General features: G+C 65.9%; 2 protein-coding genes and 1 long non-coding RNA gene across 4 annotated transcripts in view; 2 read left to right on the top strand and 1 right to left on the bottom strand.

Moving 5' to 3' along the window:
* The window catches only part of LOC114082137 (serine/threonine-protein phosphatase 2A regulatory subunit B'' subunit beta), a 38885-nt gene extending 38065 nt beyond the window's left edge, over positions 1-820 (top strand). For both annotated transcript variants that reach the window (XM_071606176.1, XM_071606177.1), the window contains exon 13: positions 255-820. In XM_071606176.1, the coding sequence (XP_071462277.1) occupies positions 255-405 (151 nt within the window). In that variant the 3' untranslated portion in view covers positions 406-820. The remainder of the gene's footprint in view (positions 1-254) is intronic.
* LOC139703214 (uncharacterized) lies at positions 487-3274 on the bottom strand. Its single transcript, XR_011705591.1, has 2 exons — positions 3196-3274; positions 487-1934 (listed from the first exon to the last, which is right to left on the bottom strand). It is a non-coding gene; the product is annotated as an uncharacterized lncRNA (long non-coding RNA).
* A 148-nt stretch (positions 3275-3422) lies between these two features.
* Gtpbp6 (GTP binding protein 6 (putative)) lies at positions 3423-13123 on the top strand. Its single transcript, XM_027954094.2, has 10 exons — positions 3423-3786; positions 7395-7532; positions 8134-8204; positions 8344-8474; positions 8769-8839; positions 9865-10023; positions 10815-11023; positions 11877-12025; positions 12312-12464; positions 12811-13123. Exons 1-10 carry the CDS (start codon positions 3423-3425, stop codon positions 12932-12934), a joined length of 1569 nt encoding a protein of 522 aa, XP_027809895.2. The 3' UTR covers positions 12935-13123.
* The last annotated feature ends 681 nt before the right edge of the window (positions 13124-13804 follow it).

Here is a 13804-nt window from a genome sequence, read left to right as displayed (position 1 = left end):
GACAAGCTGCCTTAGGCTTTGGGGGAGACCCGAGGCCACCAGTTCCCACCCTGGGGGAGCTCCTGTGCCGAGGCCCCGGGCGGGCTGCGGGCTGGACGTCCCCGGGCTCCCTGGCCCCGTGCGCGCACCCCTTGGGAGCCTGGTGCTGACCGGAACCCGCGGTCTCCAGCGCGGCGCGAACCTGGCCCCGGCGAGGGCGGCCCTGAGCGGGAGAGGGCGGCCCGCCCGCGGTCCTCACCGGCCGCTCCTTGCAGGTACGAGGGGGAGCTCAGCCCTGTGGACCAGAAGCTGAGCGCGCTGCGGTCCCCGCTGGCCCAGAGGCCCTTCTTCGAGGTGCCCACCCCGCTGGGCGACGTTGACCTGTACGAGTACGCGTGTGGCGACGACGACCTGCAGCCCTTGTGAGGCCCTCGCGGCGTCCCCAGCGGCCGGGTTGGCTAACTGTCCTGTCGTGGACACCGAGTGCGTTTGTACGGAGTGATGATGTTTATTTATTCACCGCGGAGGTCGTCAAGGGTTATTGACGGCGCACGCACGTCCCCACCGCCCGAGGGACTGACACTCGTCCAAGAACTCCAGGCCGCCGGCGCGGACGCTGGCCAGGGTCAGCCGCGGGGCGCCCGGGTGCGCGCCCTGACGCCGCCTGCGCGCTGAGCGCCCCTCCCCCAGCGTGTGGGTCGCGAACATTCCGCGCGCACCGCGGGTGCGGTCACGCGCGCACACGGGCGTGCAAAGACGACTTCATCTGCTGTGCAGCGCAGCTTACCATGTGGTACGCGGCCACGTTTGTATTTTTGAATAAAGAGTTTAAGGATTTTCAGCCCCTGCTGGGTGTGGTCAGCCGCCCAGGGTCAGCGCCCGGGTCGGGGTCCTTCACAGGGCTGCAAAGCTCAGTGCTGCTGCTGCTGCTGCTGGGGACAGCGCTGCCGCGGGAGCCAGCAGTACCCAGGTTGTGTGGCCACACCCTCCATGCCCAGCTGGCCTGCCGCCCGAGGAGTCCACTCCAAGACCGCGGCCACAGCCTCTGCACCCGGGCAGCTGTGGAGGCCACTCGTGTTCTCACGGGTGGAGTGGGCGGTTCAGTCAGAAGACCCCCCCAGACCCATGGGGACATGCCCAGAGAAGGATGGCAGAGGAACCCTGGAGGAGCCAGTGCCCCAGCACCAGGCCAAGGTGTTCAAGGGAGGAGGGTCTGGCCGTCCACACCGGAGCCGGCAGGAGGGCAGTGACCAGCTGCAGGTGCCTCCTGCAGGGCCTCCACACCATGCAGTGCCCCCCACCCCATGCTCCTGAGGTCCCTGTGTCCAGCTGGGAGCCAGACTCCAGGGGTCTTGACCTGGGAGGCCCACCACCCCTGGCCTAAGAGGGAGCCTTCCCACCCGTCGGGCTCGAGGCAGGGACGCCAAGCAGAGCCAGCAACCGGGGCCTAGGCAGGAGATGGCAGACCCCCCCATGTCCCCACCAGCCTCACCTGCTGAGGTCCCTGTGAACCCCATCCTCGTGTTCCGCTCCCCCCGACGTCGCCTGCACTTCTGGTCAGTACTGTTCCTCTCTGATGTCCTGGCTCCCTACCACGGCCTCCAGAAGGCCCAGACCTGGACTCCAGATGAGACGAGTACCGTGTCACGTCCTCGACCATGAAGGCTGTGTCCTCAGAGGACAGGAAGCCAGAGCCTGTGTGGCTGGGTGGGCAGGGTCCTCCATGCCCCATGCCCAGGGCCACGACCCAGACTCGTGGTACAGCACCCAGAGGGGCACACCTGCTAGAGCTCAGCAGCCCAGGCGCCTGGGGCCTCCTGGCCCCGGAGAGCAGCAGGGAGTGTCCAGGTGCCCTCCTGTGATGGACGGCACCATCCCGGGAACCCCCAGTGTCCGGGGCCGTGTCTGCCAGCCTGGCTGCCTGGTCCCTAGGACTGCGTGCCCAGTACTACAGCCTGCAGTGGATTCAGAGATTTGGGGATCCTTGCCGCCCAGTGCCTCTGCCACCCGGGAGTCCCTCCCCAGCAGTGGGCTGAGGGGCAGCTTCAGACAGGACTCCAGAACCCATGGGAGCCCTTTACTGCAGGGGCTAAGAGATGGCATGAGTGTGGGAGATGGGGCGCCCCCACCTCGTGCTGGGATTACACGCATGTGCCATCGCGTCCAGCAGGATGGAGTGCTTAAGGCCCCTAGTGCAGGCGTCCAGTGGCTCAGGACCACTTTCTGGACGCCAGCGCTCTGGAAACTAACGACAGTGGCTTCAAGACCTGAAACGAGGCGGTCGGGTGGGGATCACGGCTTGGAATGAAGTGACGACCAAAACCTCCCGCCAGGTGGCGCTCAGGTCCCCCGCCTGCTCCGCCCTCCGCTCAGAACCCCGCTCTTGGGCGGCCAGCAGCCCTGGTTCCTTGGCCTGGGCTCCTTGAAGCCCTCGCCACGGGGCGCAGGGCACCGGGAACCAGCAACTGGAGGATACCGACCGCGCGACATCATCAACTCAAGCGAGTGTGCGAGGGACTCGGCCGGGAGCCCCAAGGCACCCCAGGTTCCCCGCGACGCCCCACACCCATTCCTGGGTCGGTTTCCCGTGCCCTCGAGACCACATTTCTCCCCCATTCGGTCCTCCGCCTGCTCCTTCCTTCTCTGCTGTGACAGTTAACATAAAGTCACCCAGAAAGCCCAACCCAGTCCTTGGGTCTGAAGGACTGTGACAGCCCAGAATTAGGGGCCACTGTGGACTGACACCCGCTCTTTTCGGGGAATCAAGGGGGACGACCAGTGGGCACAGCGGAGCACACTACAGGCACCGCCCATTCTCGGGCCAGCCAGTCTCAGGGACCCACCAGCCCCAATCCTGGTACCCAGCTCCCACGCCCCCGGGAGGGAGGAGGAAAGGGGGCCACAGCGGTGAATTCCAACACCTGGGCCCTGGACAGCTGGATGTGCCCACGGCCTGCTGGGGAGGGCGGCTCCTTTGGGACCAGGTGGACTTCGGTGTTTTCTAAATTCCAACTCCGTGGCCAGGTCTCCCCTCTCGCTGGACGGATCTCCCAACTCAAATCCCGGGCCTTTAGGGCTGGACTCTGCCCCCACCCCCACCCCCGGCCGGACTTGAGGCCCTAAAGACGACGCGGGGACCCCCGGGCGGGTCCGGAGCCTCCAGCCGACCTCGGGACCTCCTGATCCCCGGGGAGGGACTGAGTCCCCATCGCGGACCTCAGCACAGCGGAGGGGGCCGCGGTCCAGAGCGGCTGCGGTAGCAGACCACGCAGGCAGAGCTGGGCCGGAAGCGAACTCGGCTCTTTAACTGGCCCGGGCTCGGCCTCCCGCCCGCCCATCGCGGGCACGTGACGCAGCGCGACCCACAGGCAGCCCGTCAGAGAGCGACCCGACGCACGACTCGGCCCGGGTCCCCGCCCCTCCGCGTACGGCGCGGACGCGGTATGTGGGCCCTGCGGGCCGCCGTCCGCCCGGGGCTGCGGCTCTCCCGTGTAGGCCGCGGCCGCCTGGTTTCCAGGGCCGCACCGCCGCCGCCCTGTCCCGTGCGCGCGCTCGCCGCCACCGGCCGTTATGGCCCGGGGGGCCGGGAGGGGCCGGGGAGCGCTGAGCGGAGTAAAGCGAATGGTCGGACCACACGCGCGGGAGAGGACGAGGAAGAGCCCGAAGATGAGGGAGAGGAGGAGGAGGAGGAGGAGGAGGAGGAGGAGTTGCTCAGGAGCGACCCCCTGCTGCCGGCCGGGACCCAGCGCGTGTGCTTGGTTCACCCTGAGGTCAAGTGGGGACCCGGGAAGCCGCAGCTGACCAGAGGTGACCGGGACCCGGCGAGAACACAGAGAAAGCGCTCAGATGGCTGAGGCGCTGGGGGCGGAGTCTGCGAGGGGCAGGGACCCAGAGGAAGCGCTGATAGGATCGAGATTCCGGGAAGGCGGAACCTTCGAGGGGCGGGAACACAGCGGAAGCGCTCATAGGGTAGAAGTGTCGGAGAGGCGGGGCCTCAGGGGGCGGGGATCCAGGGGAAGCGCTCATAGGGTGGAACTGCTGGGGGGGCGGGGCCTTAAAGGGGCGGGTACCCAGGGGAAGAGATCATAGGATGGAGATGCCGGAGAGGCGGGGTCTCAGAGGGGCGGGGATCCAGGGGGAGCGCTCATAAGGTGGGGGGGGAGGGGAATCCAGGGGGAGCGCTCATAGGGTGGAAGTGCTGGGGAGGCGGGGCCTCAGGGGGGCGGGGATCCAGGGGAAGCGCTCATAGGGTGGAACTGCTGGGGAGGCAGGGCCTTAAAGGGGCGGGTACCCAGGGGAAGAGATCATAGGATGGAGATGCCGGGGAGGCGGGGCCTCAGAAGGGCAAGTGACCTAAGGAAAGTGCTCCGCACGGGGCCTGCGAGGGGTGGGAACACAGTGCAAGCGCTCATAGGGTGGAGGTGCCGGGGAGGCGGGGTCTCAGAGGGGCGGGGATCCAGGGGGAGCGCTCATAGGGTGGAGATGCCGGTATGGCCGCCTGCGAGGGGCGGGAACACAGTGGAAGCGCTCATAGGGCGGAGGGCCGGGGGCGGGGCCTCCAGAGGAGGAACCGAGGATGGAGCTGTAGGGGCACAGTCTTTGGGGGCGGGGACTCTGAGGGACGGGCGGTCGTGCTGGAGCATCTGACTTCTCTTGCAGCCCGACAGCGGGCGCTGCTAGCAGGTTTGGGGTCAGGGGAAGGTGAGCAACAGGTGATGTCACACCTGGTCCCCACACCCTCGAGGCACGAAGGTGTGCGACTGGAATGGCCAGTGGCCGGCAGTGCCTTTTGTTCCTGGGTATTGCCAGAGGGAGCACACAGATCTGGGGCAGTCTGCAAGGGGCTGGGCCCAAGGGAGGGTGGTCTCAGGAGCACGTCCTGGGATCTCCCCACACGGGGCTGGCCACTGTAGCTGGGGACAGAGCTAGCCACACGGTCCTGTAGTCTTGTAGCAATTGGAATTTTCTCTCTATGGGCACTGGGTATCCAGCAGGTGGTGGGCACCAAACAGTGGGACCTTGAAGTTGTTTGGGGGGATTTTAGATATAAGTCATGTATTAAATATTTTGAAGAGTGCAGTTCCCAACAGCCACCACCTCTGTATGGTCCCAAAACATTCTTATCACCCCAAAAGGAGACCCCATGCCCATGAGTCACTCCCCCACCCCAGCCCCTGGCAGCCTCGAATCCACTTCTCTGTCTGGGTTTGTCTGTTCTGGACATGTCCTGTAGATGGCCTCCTGCGGCAGCTGGACCGCGGTGTCCAGCTCCCCGCGGTGTGCCTGTGCCAAGGCCCGTCCCAGCTACAGCTCACGTCAGCACCTCGCGTTCTGCTTATCATCCACCCTGGACGCTGGCCCAGAACAGCGCTGCTGTGACCGCGAGCTGGGTCCTGGGGGTGCACACCTGGGTGGCACGCAGGTGCCTCAGACCTCCTGGCAGGTGGCTGTGTGGAGAGGCTGCACAGCTGGGTGGGGTGGGCTCCCTGCAGTGCTTCTGATGGGGCCGGGCTGGGCCCCAGCGGGGATGGCGGGAAGAGGTGCCACCAGAGTTTGGGATGGACAGAAGGTCCCCGTAAGGTGGGGGCCAGAGCTGACCCCCCACGTGTCAGATCTGAGCCACCAAGAGGGTGAGCTGGGAAGACTGGAGACCCGGCCCCTCTTGGTGCCGAGGCTGGGGGACCCACTTATGGCCTCTGCTTAGCTGCCACTCGCCACCCTCGTCACTGAGTGTCCCTCTCCTTGGTGTCCTCGGGTCCACCAGTGCCGTGAGTGGTGAGGACTGGCGGATCTAACCCTAACCCCTGCGTAGGGCACAGTTGGTCCTGAGGGGACCACCTGCTGTGGCTGAGGGCTCAGCTGAGAGAACGTGCTATAAGAGGGGACACTCCTGGGCGTGGGGCCGGGGTGGTCCCGAGAGAGCTTGGCTGTTGTCACCTGAGAGGAATCAGCCTGCGAACGAGGAGTTGGTCCTGACCGATGGGGAGGAGCTGGGAGGGGCCCAGCTGTCCGGGCAGCTTATGTTACGAGGGTCCTAAGCTGCTGCACACTGCGTGGCAGGAACCCAGCTCCCCAGCCCTGGGGGCGGAGGCTGGACCAGGGTCCCAGGCTGAGCTCCCTGCACAGGCTCCAGGTGGCCCCTCACTGCAGGCTCTGCCTCCGTCTCCACGTGGCTCTTTGCTGTGAATCTCTGTCTCCAAATCTTCCTTTCCTTTATAAAGAGGCCTGAACTTACGGTTCACCTTAGTAAGTCGCACGGTTTCGCGCTGAGCATCCACTAATTTCCTCTCATTGCATAGCGGACCCTGTTCTGAGTGTCCTGGTGGCCAGATAGGCCTAGGGTTCTCCATTCAATAACCCTGACCCAGGCGGGGCTCATCTCAGGGTCCTTCACCAATCACAACCTGCAAAGACCCTGTTGGCCAAGGAGATCCCATTCGGAGGTCCCAGTGGGCATGGCTTTGGGGGACAGGATGCCTCCCAGAGGCACCCAGGAAGGCAGGAGGACTGTGGGGCGTAGATGTAGGTACTTACTGCACCCTAACTGCAGACCCTCTGGGTGCCCTTCCCAAGCCCCAGGATGCAGTGGGAGCTGCTCTCAGAGCACCCCTGTCCTTGGAGCTCAGTGTCACAGGTGTCCCTGCGTCTGTCCGCCCCTCCTCCTGCCGTCTTGCTCTCCAGAAAATGAGAGAAGCACCAGGCAGCGCCTGTGTCCAGCCCGAGTGCCCAGTGCCTTCTCCCAGGCTTCCTCAGCCCCGGGTCCTCCTGGACCCCCACTCACTGCCTGGGCCTGATGACCCACCCAGCCCCCTCTCAGGACGCTCCAGGAGCTCCGTCCACTCCCCCTGCCTCCCGGGTGGACACTGCCTTTCCAAGGCCCTTCAGATCATCCGTCACATCATCCTGCACATGTCCTGAGCCCCTGGGGGACACTGTCCTGGCAGGCCAGCAGGGCAGCCAGTGGCCTCCATGAGTGTCACCCAGCCAGGCCAGCGCTGGCCCTGGGCCAGCTGGGAAAGAAGCTGCTTCTCGCCCACGGGGCTCACAGTCTGTCCTGAGAGTTCAGGGCCCACCCGGGTCTCTGCACCCACCTGGGCTGTCGGGCTGCCTCAGGGGTATGCCACGGAGGCCATGCTGCACACGTCCCAGGTCCCAGCTGCATCTCCCTGAGTGAACCCCCAGGGAGAGAGGGGCTGGTCCTGGTGACCTGTGGGGGCTACGGTTTCCTTCCTGTGTCCCCCCACTGGTGCCCCACCTGGGGTCTCCCAGGGAGGAGCCCTGCTGCTCGGGAGTACCCCCGGGCGCTGGGCGTCTTCTCCGACCGACTTCTCAGGGGTGGAGGGCAGGTGGACGTGTCCTGGGTGGGTGTGGATGGCCTGCTCCCTACCCTGAGGGTGGCTCGTCTGCTCCTACAGCCGAGTGGCAGGTGGCAGAAGCCCGGGCTCTGGTCCACACGCTGGCTGGCTGGTCTGTGGTGGAGACCATGGTGGTGTCCACCAAAACGCCTGAGAGGAAGCTCATCTTTGGCAAAGGGAACTTTGAGCACCTGACAGGTGAGTCCCTTTGGGTGTGTCCCTCCCCTCTGTCTCTGCCAAGAGCAGGCAGGCAGAGTCCTGCAAGGGCTGGCTCCCTGGGGCCCGGGAAGCAGCCGGGCAGGTCTCAGGTGGGAGGGGACAGCAGAGGAGGGGGTTGCAGGATGTCCCCACAGGCCTGTGCATGGGGCTCAGATGGGTCACAGGTTGGATGAGTCACCTGGGGGTCCCAGGGGGCAGGTCCGTGCCAGCAGATGGGGTAACTGCACCCGTGGCAGCCCCAGCGCACCCTCCCTCCGACATTGCACCACAGTCGGGGCCCTTTGTACCTCTGTCCCGCTCAGTTCCAGAGCTCCCCACTCCCCCTGAACCCGAAAAGCCCGCTGAGGCTGGACGGGTGGTCCTATTGAACCAGAGCCCAGACGTCTCTGAGATGCTGCTGTGCGTGCGTGCGTGGGTGTCGCCTGTGCACCTCCAGATGGTCCCTGGCGACTTCTCCTGCAATGCACTTGGGAATTCGCGGAACCCTCCAGCCACTGTGCGTCCCACTGCCGCGCTGCGAGGTGGGTCTGAGCCACGACCCCGGGGCAGCGCTTCTGACAGGACCTTCTCTTGCCCTTAGAAAGAATCAGAGGGTCTCCAGAAATCACGTGCGTGTTCCTGAACGTGGAGAGGCTGTCCCCGCCCACCAAGGTACCTCGGAGTGTCCCCACACCGGCGTTGAAAGCTTCGCTCTGCAGCACATGGCCAGGGTGTCCCGCGGATCCCGCCCGAGGCCAGCCGCAGTGGCGGGTCCCTCCGAACCCTCTCCCTGCCCGTTTCTCCTTTCCAGAAAGAGCTGGAGGCCGCCTGGGGCGTGCGGGTGTTGGACCGCTTCACCGTCGTTCTGCACATCTTCCGCTGCCACGCGCGCACCAAGGAGGCCCGGCTGCAGGTGGCGCTGGCCGAGATCCCCCTGCTCAGGTACCGCGGCCCATCCGGCCTGACTGCCCCGGGGCCCCTCTGGATTAGCTGGTTTGTCACACGGGCATCAAGAGAAGAGAAGCCACGGACAGCTCGGCTCCGGGGGGCGCCCTCTCCACGTCCTCCCCCTAGGAGCCCCAGGTGTGGAGCGCCACCCCGTGGCAGTGGGGGACCCACCCAGGGAGAGGCCCCCTCAGCGCTTCCCTCTCTGCCGTCAAAGCCCCTGCCCCTGCCTGGCTCTTCGGGAGGGACCCCGTGTCCGCAGCAGGTAAGTGCGTCCTGTTTCCACACCAGGTCGAACCTGAAGCACGACGCGGCTGTCCCGGACCGAGGCGGCGGGGGCTCTCGGTACATCATGGGGTCCGGTAAGGCGTGGCCTGGGGCGGGGCACGTCAGCGCAGCCTCCCTCGGAAAGGGGAGGCAGCCCGGGGAGGCTCGCAGCGGGCCTGGTCTCACATCCGAGCTAATGTTATCTTCATTTCTGTTGCGTCACTGAGCACCACAAACGGGCAATTGATAAGAACAGAGTCTGTCGCCAGGCGCGGTGACACACACCTGTAATCCCAGGGGCTCGGGAGGGTGCGGCAGGAGGATCGCGAGCTCAAAGCCAGCCTCCGCAATGGCGAGGCCCTAAGCGACTCATGAGACCCTGTCTCTAAATAAAATCCAAAATAGGGCTGGGGGTGGGGCTCAGTGGTCGACTGCTCCTGAGTTCGATCCCGGGTACCCCAGCGAACAACAAAAAGAATAGTCTGTCCGGCTTATGTCCTGATGGCTGCAAGTCCAAGAACGAGGTGTCAGCCAGCCTCTGTTGGGGACTGGTGGAGTGACCCATAAATAGACTAACCCCCGACCACAGATTAGCGCACTAACGCAGTGGGGACTGATGAGTGAGCACCCAGTCCTTATGTGGATTAATCCACTAATCCGTGAGTGGACTCATCGGACTCCTCCGCTCATCCACGAATGGATTAGTCCATTGTCCGCGTGGCCCATTCATCTCCCAGGGACCCCACCTCCGAACACAAGTAGCTACTGAGCTGGCAGTTGGGTCTCCAGCACCCCAATGCTGGGGACACGCACAGCCTGGTCCCGGTCATCGCCCTCTCTGGGCTGAGGTAGCAATGACCCAGGATTGGGGGGCAGGGCAGGGACATGCGGGCCACGTTGGCCCTATTGCATGTCATCCCAGGCTGCCCTCCGAGGCGCCCCTCAGCTGGTTCCCCCGGGGTAAAGGGAGCTGGCCGGGGTCCGGTGTGGAAAAGCTCGGTAGAGGCGCCAGGCCTCTGCAGAAGTGGGTGGGCGGGCCCCTCTGAGAAGGCGCAGGCGCAGTTGGCTCCTTCGCGACCCTCGCGCCTGCGCCTGACGCGCCCGCCCTCGGGCTCTGCAGGAGAGTCCTTCCTGCAGCTGCGGCAGCGCCTCCTGAGGGAGAAGGAGGTGAAGCTCCGGAGGGCCCTGGAGAGGCTGCGCAGGAAGAGGCAGCTCCTGCGGAGGCAGCGCGCCAAGCGGGAGTTCCCGGTGGTCGCCGTGGTCGGGTACACCAACTGCGGTGAGGCTCCGCCCGCAGAGTGCGGCCTCGGGGGGGCAGGGCCCAGGCCCGGGTTCCGCGGCCAAGGCCAGAGACAGCTGCGGGCAGCTCTGCAGAGGCCCGAGCAGGACGCGGGCTCTGGCTCCCCTGGTCGCTGCCCAGGATAAACGCCCGCGGCCAGCCCGCCGTGTGCGCGCTCTGCACGCGGGAGGATCCCGGTCCGCACCCCCGGGGCCCCGGGGTCCTGCCTGAGAAGGGGCAGCCAGGTATGGCCCAGGTGCCCCCGAGGCAGGTCCAGGGACCAGCCCAGTGGGGAGGCCGGTCACCAGGGGCCACCACAAAGCCACCTTCCTCAAGACACCACTGCACAGCGCCAGGCCCGTGTACACCACCCCACACCAGGTACACGAACCAGGTCTGTCTACACCACCCGCAAGAACCAGGTCCGTCTCCACCACCCCACACCAGGTGCAAGAACCAGGTCCATGCACACCACCCCACCCCAGGTGCACAGAACCAGGTCCATCCACCCCACACCAGGCTGGTCCACAGCACCCACCCCACCGTCTACACCGCATGCTGTGTGCACACGTCACCTGCACCACCACCCCTCCTGGCTGCACACGACCCAGGGCTAGTCCTGTACCTTCCCTCTCTGGCCACCAGGGTCGCTGAGGAGCTGGCACCCAGGGCCTGGGTAAACTGGATCTTGCTGCCTCTGCCAGGGCCGGGTCTCAGGGGTGGACAGGGCCTGTGGCCAGGCCAGGCGGGGCTCCCTGGGACCTCATGTGTGTGTCCTGTGCCTCCCCCAGGGAAAACCACACTGATCCGGGCCCTGACCGGTGACGAGGCCGCGCAGCCTCGGGACCAGCTGTTTGCCACACTGGACATCACGGCCCATGCAGGATCCCTGCCCTCGCGCATGACCGTCCTCTACATGGACACCATCGGCTTCCTCTCCCAGCTGCCCCACGGCCTGATCGAGTCCTTCTCTGCCACCCTGGAGGATGTGGCCCACTCGGTGAGTTGGGTGGCCCTGTGGACAAGACCCCATAGACAAGCCCTGGGGGCCAGGCCCCTCTGTAGGACATGATCCTCCAGCTCCAGCAGGAGTCCCTGGGCCTCCTCAGGGGACAGAAACCACAGGAGTCCAGCTCCCCCAGCCCTGGAGGGCAGAGGCTGGACCAGGGGTCACAGGCTCCAGGGAGGCTCCTCCTGCCTGTCCAGCTCCTGGGGCCCAGGCGCGGAGGTGAGCGGACGGGCAGTGTGACTGGTGGCGCAGCCAGGAACCTCCCATGCAAACCGTCTTGCGGTCCAGCCCCGACGGGGTGGACTGTCCCCACCCGTGGGCCACGCTTCTCCTGGAGAAGTTGCAGAAGTCACAATGACCTCACGGAGGCCCAGGCTGTGCGTGGGGGCCAGGGCAGGACGCCGGCCAGCCTCCACGGGCAGCTCCTCGTTCTGGGGCCCGGGAGGCCAGGCCAGCCACTGAGCGCAGCTCTCCCTCCAAGGAGACGGGGTGCTGGCGGGCGGTGGCAGGACCCAGGCACAGGAACTAGGAAGCCTGTGTCCACCTCGGACATGTCCTGGCCTCCAGCAGCCCTGTCCACTGCCACCTTCCTAGGCGGTGGTGCCCTCGAGCCCCTCCTGGGCCGCCCACAGGCAGGTGAGCACGACCCCGGAGCCCTGTCCCCATCCTATTTTGTGTTTTATTAGAGACTGGGTCTCCTTGAGCTGCTTAGGGCCTCACCTTTACCCCCTGACCATGTGGCCTGTCCACAGGCAGCTGGGGACAGCAGTCCCCTGACCATGTAGCCTGTCCACAGGCAGGTGGGGATGGAAGTCCCCTGACCCGTGGCCTCCCTGTCCACCAGGATCTCATTGTGCACGTGAGAGACGTCAGCCACCCCGAGACGGAGCTGCAGAAAGTCAGCGTCCTGTCTGCCCTGCAGGGCCTGGGCCTGCCCGCCCCTCTGCTGGACTCCGTGGTCGAAGTGCACAACAAGGTGGATCTGGTTCCGGGGTGAGTGGGCCGCGCTGCACCCACAGGCTTCTCCTTCCCTGGACATCCCCATCGGGGAGGGTCGGGGTGGACTGTGGCTTTCCCACGAGGGACAGACGTGTCCATCTCCCAGTGCTGCTAAGGGCCATTGGCATCCAGCCTCCCTGTGACATTGGTGGCAGTGGCCTTTCCTGTTGAAGTGACTTGGTCCCACGAGGAGCACCCAGAGCACCCAGGCTGGGCCCCTTGGGTGGGACCTCACCTCTGCAGCTGCCCCAGGGCTGACAGGTGTGCTGGCCTCTCTCAGGTACCGTCCCCCAGACCCGAGCGCAGTGGCCGTGTCCGCCCTCCTGGGACAGGGGCTGGAGGAGCTGAGGGTGGGGCTGGAGGAGGCCGTGCTGAGGGCCACCGGGAGGCAGGTGCTCACCCTGCACGTCAAGCTGGCCGGGCCGCAGCTCAGGTGAGGGACGCAGACCCGGGTCTGCCCCGGGACGGCGGTGGGCCTGGGCCTTGCAGCATGGCCACCTTTAGCTGCCTCTGTGCACAGAGGGTGGGTAGTGGGCGTGGAAGTCCATGCTGATGCTGGCATGTGCATACACCAGGTGCTTAAGCTGTGCTCGCTCATGTTGCAGGGCTGCACGTCCTGTCCACCTCCAATGTGCCCGGGCCTCCAGCAGCCCTCTCCTGGGGGCGGAAGGAGCCGCTCCCACCACCACCTTCCGGGGCTGGGGAGCGCTGTGGGCAGTGGGGAGAGGTGGGCTGGGCTTCAGAGACGGCCACGCCCTGACGGGCCTCTCTGCCCCCAGCTGGCTTTACAAGGAGGCCACGGTGCAGCAGGTGGACGTGCTGCCTGAGGCCGGGGCAGCCCACGTGAAGGTCATCATCAGCACCTCGGCCTATGGCAAGTTCCGGAAGCTCTTCCCAGGATGAACTTGCCTGCGCTGGGCACTGTGTGGCTTCCGAACTGGAAACAAGTGGCCGCCGCCTCGCTGGCTGCACCCCCACCCCGTCCACGGCCGAGCAGGGCCGGCGGTCGGCCCAGCCTGCACCCCTGCCGCAGCTGGTCAGCCTGTGGTGTCCCTGCTGCTATTAAAGTCCATGTCAGGTGTGCGAACAGCACCGCTCGTTGCTGGGGTGCTTGCTGGGGACAGTGGCCAATAGGGAGCAGGGCCGCTTCCGTGTCCAGCCGCGTGTTCGGGCTCACAGCGGCCTTGTGATTGAAGGCCCTCATGCTGGAGGGGTCATCAGGGGCCCCAAGCAGGAAGGAGGAGGGCAGCCGGCTGCTGGAGGGGGAGGAGTCTGCAGAAGGTGGGAGGAGCCTGCAGGACTGGAAGGAGGCAGCCTGAGGTGGGAGGAGTCTGTGCGAGGTGGGAGGGGCCTATGGGAGTGGAAGGAGGCAGCCTGAGGGGAGTCTGGGAGGTGGGAGGAGTCTGCAGAAGGTGGGAGAAGCCTGCAGGAGTGGAAAGAGGCCGGAGGAGGCTGTGGGAGGAGTCTGTGAGAGGTGGGAGGAGGCAGCCTGAGAGGAGTCGGTGGGAGGGGGCTGTGGGAGGTGGGAGGGGGCTGTGGGAGGTGGGAGGAGCCTGTGGGAGGTGGGAGGAGGCAGCCTGAGGTAAGAGGAAGCAGTGGGAGGTGGGAGGAGTCTGGATGGGAGGAGGAGTCTGGGGGAGGGTTCAGGCGACCCTGCGAAGGGCGCGTTCCCAGCAGGGCCTGTAATCCCACCTTTGCTGGGCGGCTGGGTCCAGCTGTGGGTCCTGCTCAGATCATCAAGAACCTCCCACCCTGGCCATCTGGTCTCCTGAT

Source organism: Marmota flaviventris, chromosome X, assembly GCF_047511675.1.
Source record: "Marmota flaviventris isolate mMarFla1 chromosome X, mMarFla1.hap1, whole genome shotgun sequence".
Classification (NCBI taxonomy): domain Eukaryota; kingdom Metazoa; phylum Chordata; class Mammalia; order Rodentia; family Sciuridae; genus Marmota; species Marmota flaviventris.
Note: the sequence above shows the minus strand (reverse complement) of the source record. Positions and strands in the feature narration are given on the sequence as shown.